The 19807-nt window shown below is 41.8% G+C and overlaps 2 protein-coding genes across 2 annotated transcripts; both read left to right on the plus strand.

Annotated features, from left to right (window-relative positions):
• The first annotated feature begins 1406 nt into the window (after positions 1-1406).
• Positions 1407-10470, plus strand: amd1 (adenosylmethionine decarboxylase 1). Its single transcript, XM_026142633.1, has 9 exons — positions 1407-1740; positions 6226-6312; positions 6911-7037; positions 7151-7253; positions 8805-8847; positions 9105-9249; positions 9336-9428; positions 9508-9663; positions 9998-10470. Exons 1-9 carry the CDS (start codon positions 1631-1633, stop codon positions 10142-10144), a joined length of 1011 nt encoding a protein of 336 aa, XP_025998418.1. The 5' UTR covers positions 1407-1630; the 3' UTR covers positions 10145-10470.
• Positions 10471-11931: 1461 nt separating this feature from the next.
• On the plus strand, positions 11932-16833 carry LOC113007090 (uncharacterized protein K02A2.6-like). The gene has a single exon (XM_026143486.1). The coding sequence runs from the start codon at positions 12410-12412 to the stop codon at positions 15833-15835; it is 3426 nt and encodes a 1141-aa protein (XP_025999271.1). The 5' UTR covers positions 11932-12409; the 3' UTR covers positions 15836-16833.
• Positions 16834-19807: the final 2974 nt, after the last annotated feature.

A 19807-nucleotide genomic window follows, 5' to 3' on the forward strand; every position in this document is an offset into this window, starting at 1 on the left:
AACGGATCCTCGTTATCTGGATCATCATCATCATCATCATCATCATTATTATTATTATTATTATTATTATTATTATTATTATTATTATTATTATTATTGTTATTATTATTATTATTATTATTATTATTATTATTATTTAATGGTCATAATAATAATGGTATTGCAAAAGCTGAACAACTGTGTACATATGCAGTGTATTCATTTAATATAGTTAGAGTGACCACTTCCCACCAAACTCAATGTGATCCGAAGGGTATGGGACCTATTACAAATTGTTTAAAGATATCAAGTGCTATGTGTAACTTAAGGATATGTGCAAACATCCTGGGTGTTTCTGGGGTTGTTTTTTCGGGGGATAATATTAGTTTTCCAACTTCTTAACTGTTATTTTAGCTGATGTTTTTTCTGATAAGCATCTAAGGGTTTAAGTAGGTCGCTGCATCTCTTTTTAAGACACAGTTTTCTTTAGAGATTTAGATTCATTTTTTACTTTTGTGAACTACAGTCAGCCAAAAAAAGAAAAACAAGAAAATTGTTTAGTGCAGTTAGTGGTAAACATATGAAATGTCTTCCATAAATAAAGGTTATGAAAAAACAAAACATCATGACGGAAGACCCTTGCCTTCTATAATAATCGATAGGTTTTTGACATGCACACACACCTGTATATGTAGATGAGTGACGTCATGTCATATGTATGTGATTCATACTTAATTACTGTCATTCTATTGGGTGACAATTGTATGTGTGAGTTCCCACTGCCCGGAACACAATGAGATGAGACAAGTCCTGTAACACATACAGTAGATATGTAATATCCTTTGGGAGTTCTTTCACCTGTTTTCCTTCTATAAGTACACTCTTTTGCTAAAACGAATACCTGCGCAGTCCAGTTTAGTTCAATCCAATTTAACAACTTGGTCATATTCTCATTTAAGTGGTTTATATCTGATATTCGCAGTTTAATATCAGTATTATAGTACCATTAAGTGAAAAAAACAAATTATACAGCTTAAAAAAGAGAGAGCGTACATACGAAAAATTAATGTGATAAGTAAACACAATGGCTTGTGTTAGAAAAAAAGTTACGTAATCGTCGTGAACAGAAGAAAACTTATCAGAAAAGGACTTTTACACGAACATGCCGTCAACTGTCATACTGGCCTTCGTAAACTTAAATCCAGATGCCATGTAATGTTGATGTTGCTGTTTATATATATATATAATTAGTATGTATTTCCAGAGGAAAGCTACATGCAGGCGGAAAAGTTTCATGACGGAAGACCCGCCTTCTATTATAATTGATAGGTTTCTGACCAATCACAAATCCCAAGATATGGCTTCGCGTTCAGATTGGCTCGAGGTGAGGCTTACGTAGGGCTATTGCCAAATAAAAGCTCCGCGCGGTCTCCATTCAGCGCTTACACAGTATGGCCGGCGATATTAGCTAGCGCTCGCTAACGGTATTCTCTGCTAAAGGGAAGACGGTAACTCAAGCAAATCAACTCCTGGATTGTTTTAAGGACTGAACCTCGCGAAATAATAACAGGTCGAGGAAGGAGTAATTAAGCTGTAAACGTTATAAACGACGTTGTAATATTTTTGGTTGTTGGGTGTCTGTTGTCTCACGATGGAAGATAACGGTGCACATTTCTTCGAGGGGACCGAGAAGCTGTTGGAGGTGTGGTTCTCTCGGCAGGATGAGACCAAAGGAAACGGAGACCTCCGTACCATCCCAAGGTTCGTGTTACTTGAGTGTCTCCGGGGCAGTGTCAGTCCACAGCAGCCTAGTGGTACATGGACAGAAACACCGGCTACATGCACGGCTTCAATGGTCACTTTTTGAGATGTATAACAACTTGAATATTGTACAGTCCCGTTTCCGTTTACACTGTATTCCTTATAGTTATTAATCCACCCCTTCATAGACGGCAAGCATTGAAGTGAACCAAATCTAACCGTGGATCCTTAAGCTGGGGAGCTAGCTAACGTCGCCATTGGAAAATGGACACCTCCCCCTTTTAACAGTGGCTGAGTCATTCATTCTTCACCCTGGGAGCTTGCGGTAATTAATATATTCAGCTCCCATCGCTTGTTTTTGCGAGATGATTTGTCGCATGAGGCTTGGACGCCACCATGACAGCCAATTTAGAGCTACTTCATTTAAGCTAGTCCCTAGGAAAAAATATTCAAATTATCAGCCGTCTCCTGAATTCTCCGACGCTGAATTCCCAGACTGCTTGTGATTTAGTGATGAGGCGATCTTATTGTCGTTATTTGCCAATTGCTATATATATTCGTGCTCGTGTGCACTAAATTGCTTGGGCTTTGTAATTACATATGCTTTATTTTTTCCTGCGTCACTCCACAACGAGGGGGGCATGTGAGACATGTGGTCGTCCGTTGTCACCGCGTGCCTTGCTGGCACGGAAATAGATTCAAGTATTCCAATTCCACCTTTATTTTATTTTTTTTAATTCTTTACTTTTTAAGGCTCATAAGTGATTGGGGAAAACCGTCAACCTTTCCCTCTGCCCATGCGGTTGCTAAAGGCTGGCCCCAGGTCTGTTACCGCTGTCTGTTTAACCAGAGAGAAACTGCGTAAAGTCGTGTTCACGTTTTCGGCCACGCGGTGCTCTCGCTCCTAGTTGCTCTGATTGGTTAGAGGGTTGATGTTGGTCAGAAACACTTCATTTCCCTTCTTGTTGAAGTGAATTCCGTCCTGTCCGAATAGGGTTTCGTCATAATATCTCAGGGAGGGATGTTCAATGATGAAGCCTCCAAAGGAATGAACTGCCTTTCTCATGATTGAGTTTACAGTTTTTTCGCCCATGTCCATCATGTACTTTGGATTTCTGTACCTCCGCACTTGGCGTTTGTTGATGCAGGAATATAGGATTGTCATGGAGGGGATCCTTGCATGCAGTTCAGTCAAGTCTTTAGTCATTGCAGAGGAAAGTTCCTGGGCGGATACGAGTCCCAAGTCGTTCCCGCCTGCATGAATGACCAAAATATCAGGTGGACTCTTTCTGGACATCAACTCTGCATCAAAACGAAGAAGGACGCCATCCCAGCGCATCCCTGTTTTTCCAAACCAATGAACATTGGCATCAAGTCCAAAGTTTTCTCCAAACACGTGGCGTGCTGCCCATTCTCCTCGCTTTATGTAACTTGAGCCGATGATCCATATGTTAGGTACCCTCTTCTGTGTCTTGCTCATTTCAGTGTGACTGCGGGGTCTCTCTTTAGAGAAACGCCGTTGCTTCTTTGCTGTGGAGAAGCTTCTTTTGTCATCAAGTCGATCCTCAACTTCAGATCGCTTTCTTTTTGATGCAAGTTTGTTGCTAGTTAAAGCAGATTGATCAACCAATGATAGTTTCATCACACTGGGTGGACTTTGCACTCCAGTGGAGAAACTGCTCCGTACTTGGCTTGTAGACACTGGCTGTTGGGTTGGATCATCTTTTAGGCTCAAAGCCTTCATCATTCTAATGATGGTCTTCATCCAAGATGAAGAGTATTTCTTTGATAACCCAAGCATGATATCACAGCAATGACTTCAGGGACTTTTAAATACCTTTTGTCAAGACGTGTGAGAATTGCAACTATAAGCTCCGAACTGAAAAACAACAATGAAAAGAGTTGAGGTTACAACCTCTATTTAAGGGGTTTTGCCTGTTACGTTGTGCCGCGGGGCACTTGGTTACGTTTAAAGACGGGGGGGAGGACCCGGGGCGGCATGGATTCTGAAAAATCCATGTGGGTTCAGTTCTTGTGAGAAATTCGGTTTTTGCTTGCTAGCAAAATTAGCTGGTTTGAAATGCACGTTTTAAACTACCTTTAACAAGGAGAAACCTTAAAGGCAGATTTGTACCGTGTGTCATAATAATTTTTTGCTTCCCAGACTTTAGTGGAACTTGTCCACTGTAAAACAAATAGATTGTTTAAAATCACCTGGGTTATGTCACCTATAGAGGTAAGAATGGTACTGATTCTTTAATGTAAGGTGAGAGTAAGTGAAAGTGTTAATGGTGTCCACTGCCTTTGCTTAGGGTTTTGTTTTTAATTTTTTTTTTTTTTTTTCTCTGGCAGTGTGTCATTTCATGACTGGTTCAAGGAAGCCAAATCATCTCCAGTGATGGGTGACTTTTTCTGGTTAATGACCAGATCAGGGGCTGGTTTGACAAGTGCATAACCATTGGAGTAAAGGAAAGCTGGCATTAATTTACAGCCAGAGGGCAGATTAACGGCTCAAAGGGACACTGTCAGTGGATCAGACTCGATGGACGTTAGCCAATGTCCAAATAAGACCACAAGGGCATCTGATTCACAAATGTGAAGCTTGCTCACATTACCTCTGCTGCCACTTGTCAGGGTTCAGACTGCATACCAAGCACTTCCAGTCATTGTAGGGGAGACTGGTTCATAAAGTCATAGCATATTCACCTCTAAACACCTGAGAAATTTACTGTTCCCTGTGTTCAAGCCATCCAGTAAGTGACCACTTTTCTGTCTGATAAGTGGCAAACGTTCCAACATGTGCCGTCTTGATCAGCCATGTGTTCGTAATCTCTGGGATGCATGAAAACAGGTTTGGCGCTTTGCTTTCTTTGAGGAAAATATGATCTTGTTGCACAGCTAGAAATAACCTCTGGTGTCGATTTCTCACCGAGGCAGGAGCTGACACAGCTTGCTAATGCTTGGCCTCTGGTATGAAACTGGGAAGTAGGCATGTCGCAACAGCTCTGTTATGTTGCGGGAAGTGATCGAGCTGAACTGTATCCAGACATACCTGTAATGCCTTTGTTCATCTTCCAAATACACTGTTGACATTACTTAATCATATTATATCATTTGCAGAGTTTAGATGGTACTATGATATACACCCATTCTCATCAGGCTTGGCCTTGATGGCAAACTAAAGATGTTGAGTCTTTGCATTAAGGACAATGCCAAAGAGAAGCTGGTGTATAACAAAGCCATCTTAAAGGCACATCGCCTGCATGGCCAGATTTAGAGTAGCTTATAGCATGATTTAGAGTTTATATCATCTTGCTCCAATGTTGGTCCTCGGTGCAGGACCTTTGTTTATCTTCTGAGACGTGCAGTTTTGAAATCATTCACATCCTTTTACACAATTTTCTTATGCACAAACTAAAAACCAGATTTTTAAATTGGTGGTGTTTTGGGCTGGAAGTGTAAAAAAAACAAAAAACTGTTTACTTGTTCATGTGTTGACCTTATTTGAAACTTGATATTGGAGCACATTTGACTCCGTGATACCATACCTAGCTCTTTTGCCCCCACCCTCTCAGAGGAAGTGATGTTCACAATAGATGACGTAAGCCTGTCACTCTCTGAGGACAATGTTGTTAAGGGATTAGATGAAGTGTTGTTTGTGGTACTGGAAGGTAGTAAACATATTTGTAGTTTAGTTTCTTGGGCCATTAGGCCCGAATACAAAAGGCTGCAGTGTGAACTGTATTCTTGATTTTGTTGTCTTTAGAACAATGTCTGAGAGATGCATTGTTTATTTGTGTTTTGTGTGAGTTTCCTCAGTCATCTAGTTCATTTGTAGATTGACCATGTAGAAAGGAACATAATTGGGTCTTGCATTTTTGCCCACAGCCTTTACGCATACTGCTGCAGTCTGGTTACTGAGGGGCATTTCTTTTTGAGAGGTTCTCTAGAAAAGCCAGTTTCATAAAGCATTCATTGAGCTGCTGGTATGCTTTCATCGAACACTTTATTTCTTGGAACGTTTGTCTTGCAGCCCAGGCCCCCACTGTGAATGGGTTTGGCTGCTGTTCCAAGGTTGTAATGTGACCCAGCTGTCTGGGTGGTGTCCGGGGTGGGGGGGGGCCGAGGCAGCTGCTAGAAGGTGTGTCTGCTGTAGGTGCAGAATAAGTCCACATTACCCTACAGCCATCTGCACATGGTGGAAAACACATTTCAGTCTGAACAATACCTCTATTGATATCATCAGTATTGTATGCCCAGAGCATACTCTGGCACTGAAATTGTTATATGCACTTACTTTTTCAGTGTAAAGACTACAGCAAGCTTCATAGACATTTCTGTTCAAAATCCTGAAAACATTTCAAACTTGGCCATGTTACATAACCATCAATAGTTCTTTCCTGTAGTGGGTGCCACTTTAAAATGACCTCAAAAGAGAACAACTTTGTCTTTGTGTGCATTTAACTTGTGTTCTTTTTCTTTCAGGTTTGAGTGGGACAAACTCTTGGAAAATGTGCATTGTTTGATAATAAGTGTGACAAAGACTGACAAGCAGGAAGCTTATATACTCAGGTGAGTGCCTGCTCGATACCTGCAGAAAGTCTTTCCAACTAGACCTTAACCTAATTTCCATTAATGACAGTCTCAGGTGTCAGTATGGGCATGTACTCTACATGTCACATGCAGTGCTTATATGAATGTGTAGTTGTGTTAAGGTAGGCCAAGTATGAGCATGTCAGATAAAACTAACATGAAGCTAAAACTGAAGCCAGTAAGCTTAACTCCTCTTGGGTAATCAAACAAGTATGACAAGTTGAATGGGAACTAGGGTGTGGCTTGTTCTCTTCCTCCTTTTGCTCACCTGTCCACCTTTTTTCCTTTCCCCATTAAAAAGGAGAGAAAGCCTTCACTGAAGTTTTACCTTCCCCATTACTGCTCTGCAATGTAGTAAGGTGAAACAAATATAGAAACGAATACCGGACCTCTATTACACGCATCAATAGTAAAATTTCATTTTACGAATGAGTAGCTGAGGGGCTTGGTTTGCTCATTTTAGGTAAATATTACAAAGATACCAGGCTTACTTAATCATCATTATGTATCATAGAATATAATGAGGAAAACGATGCTCTGTGGTTATTGGTGACTAACTCCTTTCTTGTCTCTACAGTGAGAGTAGCATGTTTGTCTCCAAGAGACGTTTCATTTTGAAGACATGCGGAACCACCCTCTTGTTGCAAGCACTGGTGCCTCTGCTGGAACTCGCCAGGGAGTACTGCGGCTTCGACACCATTGAGGTTAGACTGGTGTAGCATTTGCATGACAAAGCTTATTTCATCTCAATCTGAACGAGCTGTATCAATGAAGCTGATTAGTTGCGTAGGTTTATTCATTAGTGTCTCGTTTGCAGAATTTCTTCTACTCCCGTAAGAACTTCATGAAACCAGCCCATCAAGAGTTCCCTCATCGAAACTTCCAGGAAGAAGTGGACTTCCTCAGCCAGATTTTTCCCAGTACGTGATACATGAAACTCTGAAGTGTGTTACACACGCAAGTAAAGGGTAGGGCTGTTCGATATAACGATATATATATCGGATGATGATGATATAAAAACGTCTATCGTTTCATTTTACGTTATGTTTCGTCGTGTCGCAAAATAAACTATTTACGGCAATATTTTTTTTTTCATCGTTTTGATGGTCACTGTAGTGGCTATATTAATTTCCTAAAGTTGATATTATTTAATATAACCACACTACAGACGGACAAGCGCCTGTTTTTATGCATTGTCGTTAGTAACAACGACGGTAACACCATCGCGTGTCCGCTTGTTTATGTTCCACATAAACCTTTCACAATAAATCTCAAGATCCTGTTGAGACTTTTCAAAATAAACTGAATCACGTGAAAGAGCAGATTATTTACAGATGAGAAGTAAAAAAGAGCCGCCAGGTGCTAAAAAAATAATCCTAAGACTCAATTGTTAGAACAGGCTTTTCCCCGCAGCACGCCGTGTAATAAATACTCGCAAAGAAAACGTCGGCCGTTACAACTTATGTGTAAAAATGTATAGTTTCATGCATCGGTTAAAACACTTGACTCCGGGTACATGCCGCACAGCTGGAAACACTTCCCGCAAGTCGAGCTGCCAGAAATTCACAGAATTTATAGAAAATGTTACATTTTTGTGATTTATATTGTTATCGGGACGATAGAATTCTTATATCGGGATATGAGATTTTGGTCATATCGCACAGCCCTAGTAAAGGGTGTTTGTAGCACAGTCTGTTAAATCCCTGACGCTCTGAATTTACAGCTGGAAAATGCCCAGGGCAGTTCCCGGTTTATGGCTGCTCCTGGCAAACAATCTGCTAGTTGTTTAAACAAAAAGCTGGACTAGTTGACAAATCTAAAAGACAGAACTCCTCAACCACTACCCCCACAAAAAATTGAAATCAAACACACTTTAAATGATCAAAGTGAAACGTTAACCAACAAACACTTCATGTGTTAGCTGTATTAAGCAATTAGCACATTCCTCATTGATCAAACATAATCTTAGCAGTAGGCTTCTCCTATGCTAACATTGACAACTTGGTTTTATAGTTTATTCTGACAACACCAACATGCAGCTTTTTAGCACAAAAGAACTACAGAGCAGCACTGCTTAACATAGCTGTCATGTATTTACCCTCATGAATAAAGTAATAAAACTGTTTGGCACTGACTAGCGGGGTTAGCGAACATTTAAATATCCAATCATAAGACACACCCTGATTTTGATTAATGCAAATCTTAGGTTTGTTTTTATAGATCAGGTAATCATGTATCTGTGATCATCATCTCTACCCAAGCTGTTTTAATCATTTAAGAACAAATGTTGCTTGTAATATTGAGACTATGGAGTGCATTGCTTATACTATAGCTGTGGGGACAATGAAATTCAGTATTATCACAGACTGTAATTCTGTGTAGCTTAATTTTATCATTGTGGGTTCTCTTCAGAGCTGCCTAATGTTTTTGTTGATTATAAACGGTAACCATAACATTCCCTCCTTTTACAGATGGTGCAGCCTACTGTATGGGACGTTTGAACTCTGACTGCTGGTGAGCATTAAAATATCCCACATTGGATTAATATGCTAATAGCTAAGATGGTCAAGATTTTCAGTCATGAAATATAATTAAATATTTGTGGTTTCTGGAGTTCAGCACTTGTCAGTGAATGTTGGTAATGCCAATTCATGAGGGAGGTGAAAAGCCTTTAGTTTGAAAGGATGTTCAAGGCCTCCTCTCATAGGTAGCAGCTCCATGCATTGTCCAGGTTTGAAAATCTTTAATGCCCCCTTGCATCTCTCCCACAGGTACCTGTTTACTCTGGATATGCCAGAGTACTGGGAGAACAAGTGTGCTGATCAGACGCTGGAAGTTCTGATGAGCGACCTTGATCCAGCCATCATGGACCAGTTCTACATGAAAGACGGTGTTTCCGCAAGTGAGGTCACTCGTGTAAGTTTTCCCCCGGTTTCCCCCTCAGAACAAGCATGTGGTAGTAGTTTAACCTTCGTAATCACGGTCTCGTTCTGTTCTCGCAGATGAGTGGAATTCGTGACCTGATTCCAGGTTCTGTGATTGATGCCACAATGTTCAACCCTTGTGGATACTCGATGAACGGGATGAAGACTGACGTGAGTGGCATTTTGTTTCTTCATCATAGTTGCGCGCTCAAGCAAATCAGTGATGCGACTTTGCTCATTTTCCCCACAGGGAACCTACTGGACCATCCACATCACCCCAGAGCCAGAGTTCTCCTACGTCAGCTTTGAAACAAACCTCTCCCAGACATCATACGATGAATTGATCAGGAAGGTTGTGGAGGTGTTCAAGCCAGGAAAATTTGTGACTACACTCTTTGTCAATCAGGTGCATTTCAAATCCAATTTTTGCATCTAGTCAAGTTTATTTATAGAGCACATTTAAAAACAACCAAGGCTGACCAAAGTGCTGTACAGTAAATACAGATAAAAATACAATAGAACACAATTTCGTAAAACACCTCGCTGATCAAATAAAAAATAAACAAATAAATTAAACTTTTCTAAAAGCCAATGAAAAGAGGTGAGTTTTAAGAGCAGTTTTAAAAGTTTCTAGGCTTTTGGAGAATCTGACGTGAGGAGGTAAACTGTTCCACAATCTACCCGGGGGGATTTTAAACGGCTTCCTGTAAAGTGGTTTGTTTTTGTTTTTTCTCCTGCAGAGCTCTAAATGTCGCAGTGTCTTTTCTACTCCCCCAAAAATGGAGGGCTACAAGCGCCTCGACCGCCAGTTGGCTCAATTCAACGATTACAATTTTGTCTTCACAAGCTACACCAAGAATCGCCAGCAGAACCAGCAGCAGAGCTGAGGGTCGAGGATGAAGAGGCGCAAAAAACGTGGCGCCTCGGCGCTCCCACGTTGCAATGCGCTTCACCACAGAGTAGCGAGCTTGTCATCATCGTCTCTCCTGTCCCACCCTCCCCACTGCTGCTGTCACCATCCAGATTGTCCTGGTGTCAGCGATGGCGCTGCTGCCCCTACTTTAACTTCCAGTTTGAGTTGTTTGCATTGTTGTACCCGTGACTTAGATCCCTTGCATGAAAGCTCTTTTCTCTGTTACGATATTCTAGCCCACTCTTGCTGTGATCTTGAAGTGCATGTAGAGGTATTAAACACGCTCTGTTTCAGGCTGTCCCCCCCGTAGGAACGCTGCGTTACTGCGTTACTAAAACCGTGGGTTTTTTTTGCGAGAATGTCTCATGACAGTGACGTAAGCAAGTGCGACGTTCGTGACAACAGCTGTGTGCAGATCAACAATGGATAATATATCGAGTGCAGGAGAGAGTATGAGCGTGCAGCGTTTAAAGTGTGGAAGTACTGACCTTACTTTGAGTTTGATTCCATAAAAAGTGACAAAAACATTAGTGTCCGTTGTGCGTGGGAAGAAAACTTCTTTTTACAGTGAAAAAAACCCCTAAACTTCCAAGCAAGCACCGAGTGTGCAACGACGTAATGGGAAACTCACAGAGAAACTCACGGATTCTTCCACTGACCGCCGCGGCACACCTGCACCAGGGTAAACCTCCGCCTACGCCACTCCTGCTTTACAGGTGAAAATAGAGCAACAGGACCGCTAGTCTTTGATTTTATTTATTTTCTGCTGTGTTTTACTTGCATCTATTTGAAAGAGTGAGTGTAAACACAAAAAAAATAAAAAAATTATGTGCTGGAATGTGCAGAAAATAGGTTTAAATATTAAAGAAATATCTTCCAGTCAGAGAATGTTGCATATAATTAAATTTATGCTTGATGCATAAAGTGAAAAGATTAAAACTAATAAAACAAGTTTTAAAAAGGGACCTTTCCATTTGATTACATTTTGTATGATGGATTATGTAGAAAAAGTAGAATTGGACTGAAAGAGCTATCGCTTTATTACCTATTCAGGTTGTAAATCATGTTTTTAAAAAGTAACTAAGTAATTAATTACTTTTGAAAATAAGTAATCAGTAAAGTAACGGGATTTCTTTTTTGGGGAAGTAATCAGTAATTAGTTACTGATTACTTTTTTCAAGTAACTTGACCAACACTGATCACCATTCAACTTAGAAAAACCATTCAAGCACCATTAGATTTCTCTTCTTTTGGAGATGTGTGCTTGTATTTTTCTCATTTTTATGTTTTTTTTTTAATTATTCAACTTTATTCAACAAAAAATTTCCATGTAATTCAAAGGGAGGATCTTCAAATTCTCATTCAACTTACTCCTCTTTCAACTCTAACTATAACTATACTTCCACATATGTTGACCTAGAGACACCATTCAAAAACTTTAAAATGGAGTCAAGACATTGAACTTTTCAGCTTGTATTTATCTTTTCAATATCTTTTATACCTTTTCTTCAGTTCCAGTTTACGTTTCGTGCTTTTTTCACCCATTTCAGAATTTATAATGGGTGTATATGGGACGGAATATTAACGGTTAGAGTGAGAAAAGTCAACTGCTAGAGTGGGAGCAGGGAAAAATTTTATCTTAAAATCTTCTCTTTAAACTGCTGCTGTGTCCACAGCGTTTGATCTACAGTCATCATTTTACCCTCAAAACGTAGCCATCGTTGCCCTCTTTCATCCAATGTTATTGTTATTGTAGTAGATGTTATGGTTCTTTCATAAATGCCACCAATACACAGCCTCCTCCATGTAACTCTTCCATAGAGTCCAATGTTAAAATGGCTCCAAAAAGTTGTCTGAAAATCAGAAGTACAGGCTGTCTTTACACTGTCACCACGTCCACATTATAAACTCCACAAGCATGAAAACTGAGAATTCTGTAGACTGGACATTACTGGTACTCACTGTAGTATCAGGTAAATGTTAAGTGGTAGGAACGTTTCTGCTGGGTTGTTGTTGTAGGGGGGGATGGAAAATAATAAAGGACACTCATGGAGTAATGGCGCGTCTCGTGTGTCTGTGAGTTATGCCTCCAGTCAAATAACATCCATAACCTCAAATAACGGAACATGGTGTCAGAAGACAATTGGAAACGTTAGTTGGGCATAAGTGAAAGGTTTCGGCGTCGGTGCCAGGTTAAAGGTCGGCCATAGAGGAGCTGCGCGAATAGAGACGTGGCGTCATGAGTCAGTTTCAAGTCACCCCGCCGGAGAAGTTCACTTTTAGGTCCGACGACTGGACCAAATGGATAAAGCGTTTTGACAGATTTCGCATCGCGTCTGGATTGGAGACGCAAGCGGACGAAAATCAAGTGAACGCCCTTATCTACACTATGGGCGAGGAGGCAGAGGACATATTGGTATCCCTGCACCTGACTCCCGAAGAGGCGAGCGATTATGAGACCGTTAAAAGGAGGTTGGATGCTCACTTCGTAGCCCGAAGAAACATCATATTTGAGCGAGCGAAGTTTAACCAGCGCCAACAAGAGACGGGTGAGTCAGTTGACAACTTCCATACTGCACTGCATTGTCTGGCAGAACATTGTGGATACGGGACTTTGCATGACGAAATGGTGCGAGACAGATTTGTCGTGGGTCTGAAAGACAAACGATTGTCAGAACAGCTACAAATGGATCCAGAACTAACGCTAGAGAAAGCGCTTAACAGAGCCCGACAAAGTGAGCTTGTAAAGAAGCAACAAGAGATGCTAAGCACTAACTTTAAAATGGATATTACCAACTCACAACTGAACCGCGTCCATGCTAAACGGCAAGAAGGGGCACGTCCCAAGCAGCTGACACCGCTACATAAACAAACCGCCAAAACACAGAAAGAAAAAAAGACACAATGCAGAAGATGTGGAGACATAAAAGGTCACAATCTTCAACAATGCCCTGCGAGGGAAGCCGCATGTAATTACTGTAAGAAAAAAGGACATTTTGCCAGGATGTGCAGAAACAAAAAACTGTGTGAAGTCAATGCTGCAACAGTTTCAGAGAACAGCGATACAGATGATGAGGTCGCTTTCTTGGGTTCCCTCTCTGCGGACACCAAAGAGAGTCCATGGGTAACAGAGATACATGTGGACAAATGCAACACATTCTTTAAAATCGACACCGGAGCGGATGTCACAGCAGTCCCAGAGACTTTCTACACACAGCATCAGTTGGGGAGATTGGATAAGCCCAAAAGGGTTCTGCAGGGCCCAGGAGGAACACGTCTGAAGGTAAAAGGCATGTTCACAGCCACTCTCAGCAAGAACAACCACAAAACCAAAGAAGACATTTATGTCGTAAAGGGTTTATGCACACCGCTGCTGAGCGGGCATGCTGCAGTGGCACTACAGCTGGTTGCTAGAGTTAATCATATTAGCTTAGACTCTATTGACGCTGTCAAACAAGAATTCCCCAAGCTTTTCAACGGCTTAGGCAAAATGGAGGGGGAGTACAATATTGTTCTGAAACCAGAGGCACAGCCGTTTTCCCTCTCGACCCCTAGGCGAATCTCTCTTCCACTCTTACCAAAGGTTAAAGAAGAGCTGAACAGGATGGAGCAGCAGGGTGTCATTTCCAAGGTGGAGGAGCCCACTGATTGGTGCGCGCCTATGGTGGTGGTTCCTAAGCGCACAGGCAAAGTGAGAATATGCAGCGATCTCACTGAACTAAACAAATATGTCATGAGAGAGAAGCATCCACTCCCTTCAGTAGAACACACACTAGGACAGCTTGCAGGAGCAAAAGTGTTTTCAAAGCTGGATGCCAATGCAGGATTTTGGCAGATTCCCTTATCCAGGGACTCTTCTTTGCTCACGACCTTTATTACACCTTTTGGTCGGTATTGTTACAATCGTCTGTGCTTTGGAATCTCATCAGCCCCAGAACACTTCCAGAAACGGATGGCACGCATTCTTGAGGGTTTAGAAGGAGTCCTCTGCCAGATGGATGATGTGCTCATCTGGGGGACGTCACAAGCAGAGCATGATGAGAGACTTCGAAAAGCACTGGTTCGACTGCAGGAGGCTGGAGTAACATTGAACGACAAGTGTGAGTTCTCCAAGAACAGGATAAAGTTCCTGGGGCAGGTCATTGAGGCATCGGGGGTTAGCGCAGATCCTGACAAGACGCATGCCGTGAGTTCCATGGATGAGCCCAGCAACATAAGTGAGGTGAGACGCTTCCTGGGCATGGTGAATCACCTAGGAAAGTTTCTTCCTCACCTGGCGGAAAAAACGCGCCCCCTAAGAGATCTACTGAAGAAGTCCAACCTGTGGTCATGGGGGCCACAGCAGCAGCAGGCTTTCGACGGCATCAAAAAAGAACTGACAACACCCCCAGGGCTTGCTCTGTATGATCCAAATGCTGAAACGTGCGTATCAGCTGATTCATCTTCGTATGGCTTGGGAGCAGTGCTTCTCCAGCGGCACGCCGATCTAGGGTGGAAACCAGTAGCATACGCTTCAAAAGCTCTCAGCGCGACAGAGCAGCGATATGCTCAAATTGAGAAGGAGGCCCTCGCTTCAACATGGGCCTGTGAGAGGTTTGCAGAGTTCCTAATTGGGAAAACATTCCACATTGAAACAGACCACAAACCTCTGGTCTCGTTGCTTGGCTCCAAGGGCCTGGACGAGCTTCCACCTCGTATACAACGTCTACGCATGCGATTGATGAGGTTCTCTTATACCATATCTCATGTTCCTGGTAGAGACATTGCAACAGCAGATGTACTGTCCAGAGCTCCTGTATGTGACACAACTGAGGGTTTGCCGGAGGAAGAAATCAACTTGTATGTGGAGTCCGTCATAGCAAGCCTGCCAGCCACAGAGCCACGACTCAGAGAAATCCAGACACATCAGGACAATGACAGCATTCTAAGCCAGCTGAAGAAGTTCTGTGTGGAAGGATGGCCAGATAAGTACTCCATCGGAAGGGTTTTCCAGCCTTATCTGCCATTTTCAGGTGACCTCACAGTCCACAATGGTTTGCTTCTTTATGGGAGCAGAATAGTGATTCCCACATCGCTCAGAGCAGACATTCTGTCTAAACTACATGAGGGACACCTTGGAATAACGAAATGCAGAGAGAGAGCTAAACAATCTGTTTGGTGGCCAGGCCTCAGCAGTGAGCTGATAAAAGTGATTGGGACCTGTGACACTTGCTGCCGTGAGCGGACTAACCACAAAGAAACCATGCTACCTACCGAGTTCCCACAAAGACCGTGGGCCATGGTGGGAACTGATCTGTTCCAGATAGAGAATAAACAGTACCTGGTCATTGTGGATTACTTTTCCAGATTCTTCGAAGTTGCCAAACTGACATCTACAACATCAGAGGCAGTGCACGTCATGGCATACCAGAGCGGGTTCGCTCTGATAATGGACCTCAGTTTTCGTCTGATTCCTTCAAAAGATTTGCACAAGAATGGGGTTTTAGCCATGAGACATCCAGTCCCCACTTCCCTCAGAGCAATGGGGAGGCCGAGAGGGCAGTCAGGACCATCAAAAGTCTTCTTAAAAAGTCTGGCGATCCCTATCTCGCCCTTATGGCATACCGGGCCACTCCATTGGCAAATGGCTACAGCCCAACGGAGCTTCTCATGGGTAGACGGATAAGGACAACTATTCCTGTCATCCCATCACAGCTACATCCAAGAGGTACGGACACAGACAAGCTCAAAGCTATAGAACAATCGTACAGACAAAAGCAAAGACAAAACTACAACCGCAGACACAGAGCACATGATATGCTACAGCTCAATCCTGGAGACAAAGTGTGGGTCTCAGACATGGATACTAGAGGGACAGTCGTGTCCATGGCAGGCTCACCGAGGTCCTACATCATCGAGACAGCAAAGGGCACACTGAGAAGAAACCGTTACCATCTTACATGGACACCTGGGGCACCAGAGATTTCTGGCGATCCACCAGAGGCTTCACCTGAGAACTCTGTTCCAGCTGCACAGATTGTGTCGGTTCCAGACACTATCTCACAGGAGGCCAGCCAGCAGACTCCTGAAGCTGGGAGCCAAATCCAACCCAGGTCTAGGAGGCCTCCAGCATACCTAAAAGACTATGTTTGCTCATAGGGCTTGGAACTGAGTGAGCACTGGGGCAGAATAATCCCCACACTCAGGCTGAGGGCTGGGTAGTCTACCCCATCCCTCATAGAGACAATGAGAAATAAAGCAAATGGTTGCACTGTTTAAACATGTTGTTTGTAGCTGCACTGAATAGTTCAGAAATGTGCACTTATGCTTAGTGTTCAGAGTTGTATACTTTGAGAGTTTATTTTTGGACATTCTGAGTAGTCTGGTTTGAAACCAAGCGAGTTCAGTAAACAAGCTGTTACCAGATAAAGCACAAGGACATAGTAATAGTATACTTTAAAGCGTGCGGGTCTAATCTGTTTTCTTGGTTATATTCCAGCATCACATCCTATTTAGTAGGGGGGATGTAGTATCAGGTAAATGTTAAGTGGTAGGAACGTTTCTGCTGGGTTGTTGTTGTAGGGGGGGATGGAAAATAATAAAGGACACTCATGGAGTAATGGCGCGTCTCGTGTGTCTGTGAGTTATGCCTCCAGTCAAATAACATCCATAACCTCAAATAACGGAACACTCACGGTGAAAGCATTTTGTCTATACAACTTGTAGTTTTTTCTTCAGAAGCATTTGTTTCGGGGTCACGTTTCTGTTTATTTGAAGCAGCAGAAGAGAGGCACGTGTGTGTGTGTGTGTGTGTGTGTGTGTGTGTGTGTGTGTGTGTGTGTGTGTGTGTGTGTGTGTGTGTGTGTGTGTGTGTGTGTGTTGCCACTGGCTGGAGTTGCTATAGCATCCAGGCTCACACCGCCTGCTTAATGAGCTCTCTGTCACTCTGCCAAGATTAATCTTAAAAACTTCTGTTTCAACTGCTGCTGTGTGCACAGTGTTTGCTCTACAGCTATCATTAAACGCTCAAAACGTAGCCATCGTTGTTCTCTTTCCAACAGTGTGTCTTCCAAAGCTCAGAGATCTAAACTTTTTAAACTGTGTGGATCCAAGTAGAGGGATAACCTTCTAGCTGACCCATTGAAATACATGGTATTTTCAGTCAGGAGTTTATCTCAATAGCAGAAAAGACCCCACTTTTTAGTGATTAAAATAATATGAATTTTTATATTCATTCAGATGTTTTCTGACTCTGAATTTTCTTTAGTCATTAGTCAGCTTTTTCAAATATAGATTTTAAACATGTTCAGCTACTTTTCAACTCCTGTGTGAACATCAGCTTTCAACAGTTCTGCACTTTTGTTTTCAGGTGAAAAATTCTGTATTTTTCAGCTCATTCAACATTTTCAACTTAAGATTCAGCAAATATTTCATTTCAGCTAAAAACATTCAGCTATCAGCATTCACACAGCAGATTCTTCAGAAAATGCATTTTCTAGTTTTTATTATTATTTTATTTTATGTATTTATTTTTTTGACTAATTTGAGTCCCCCTCATTGAGGTGGTTTGCCTGTACAGTGGTCCCTCGCTATAACGCCGTTCACTTTTCGCAGCCTCGCTGTTTGGCGGATTTTTTTTTGTGCAATTTTGCATGCTTTTTTTTTTTTTAAACAGAGCATTGTGTCCTGCGTCCTGATCAGCTGTAGATCAATCAATCTCCTCCGTGCTGTGTCTCCTGTACAGTACAGAATGCGTTCAGAATGCTTGTCAAATGTACATAAATCTTCGATCGCTAGCAGTGTGACTCTGAATTGCTGTACTGTATGTTTGCAAGTTTTCTCCCCAACAAACACTTTGTCGACGAAACGTTTTGCACCGTCAAAGGCACCTGCGGTAGCACCCAAAAGGCAGAGGAAGATGCTAAATATCACACAAAAAGTTGGACTTCTGCACATGCTAAAAGAAGGTAGAAGTTATCGTATTTTTCGGACTATAAGGCACACCGGATTATAAGGCGCATTAAGCAAAACAAAACATAAGTCAAACTTAACTCATTCTTCTTGCTTCCTTTACTTCTGCTCCATTCATTCATTAATGTTGAATTCTCTGGCAGCTGCTTTATTCCCATGTTCTGGACCTGAAAACAGGGTTTTGATTTTTGGTTTCGTTCTATAATACTGGACTTACTTTTCTACGAAGGTTTGAACTTTAAGAGTGTTTAAACAAGAAAGAAAAGTGTGAAAATGTTCATGCCTGTCTGAGAAAAGAGTATAAAGTGTATAGTGAGGGGTTTTACAGCCTTAAAACATCTATTATAATTGTAAAAAATAAAGCTGGCTTCTTCACAGATTTCACCTATCGCAGGTTATTTTTAGGATGTAACTCCTGCGATAAACGAGGGACCACTGTATTTCCAAAAATAGAGCTGGTAAGTTTTTATTTATTTATTTATTTTAGTAGACCAGCTCAGAAGATTGCATTGGCTTGGTTCCTGCAAGAAAAAAGCCACTGGGGATTTTCCATCGTCTTTGGGATTCATACAGACAACAAAATGATTTTATGTCCCTTACATATTTTCACAAATTGCATAAAGGAAACTACAAGAAATACAAAGCTAAGATAATGCTACAAACAAGCTACATATAATCTATGACTTTAATGTCACCAACACAAAGCTCTGGTGTTCAGCTAGAACAGATTTCATTTTCCCAATAACATCTGTACATGCACAGATGGACGTATATGGTTGTGGAAACAGCTCTGTTTACACAGACTGGCTGAATTTTCCACCAGGTTTCGTGTAGCTTTGCTGACAGAAGTTTCTGACTTTCCAGACTCGTTCTTGTCTCTCTTTCAGTGTTTTTACACACATCCTGATTTAATTAGAAATTAAGTCAAATTTATAGACTGTAATCTGGTCCAGGTCTGGCCAGCAGAAACTCTTTTTGTTTTTCCTTTTTTTGTGTGTGTCCTAGTCAACACTTTCCTCAAGATAATTTAAAAAAACAAATGCCTTTTCTGAGATTATTTAAATTAGCATGCTTTTTTGTTTTTCAGAGATATTTCTCCTATAAAAATAACTAGTCAATCTTCGACAAGGCTGTGAAAGTGGGATTTCCCAAATTACAGTTTTAGATCAATTTCACAATCTCTGCCCACATCTTACTGCCTTTCTCTTTAATTTTCTACTCATTGCACATATCCTACTGCGGGTCAGCCCCTCTGCTTGCCTTGCGGTTGGTCTATTTTTAGCAGCTGAAGAAGGGAAGTCAGACATTTCACAACAGTAGATACTGAGGTGCTGCTGAGGCAGAACAGTGTATATTTTTATTAGAAGTCCTCCAGAACTTGCACACTGAAGCAATATTTTGACTTTGCTGCCAAAAGTGAGCTGCACAGGGCTGTTTACACCAAGGACCACGTTTATCACCACACAGCATTCCTCTCTAATTTGAGTCCATAAATATCTGGAAACTGAGAACACCAGCTGCTGCTCCAGTTCAGCATCCGGACTCTTCTACTGGCCACGCTTTTGTAATAGCATCATCTTGCTGTAATATGCATGGCCTTGCCTGAAAGATACGTCACCTGGATCAAAGCACGTGTTGCTGTAAACCCTTTAAATTGCATAGGCATGCACGTACCCCTGTACTATTA

Source organism: Astatotilapia calliptera, chromosome 15 (genome assembly GCF_900246225.1).
Source record: "Astatotilapia calliptera chromosome 15, fAstCal1.2, whole genome shotgun sequence".
Taxonomy (NCBI): domain Eukaryota; kingdom Metazoa; phylum Chordata; class Actinopteri; order Cichliformes; family Cichlidae; genus Astatotilapia; species Astatotilapia calliptera.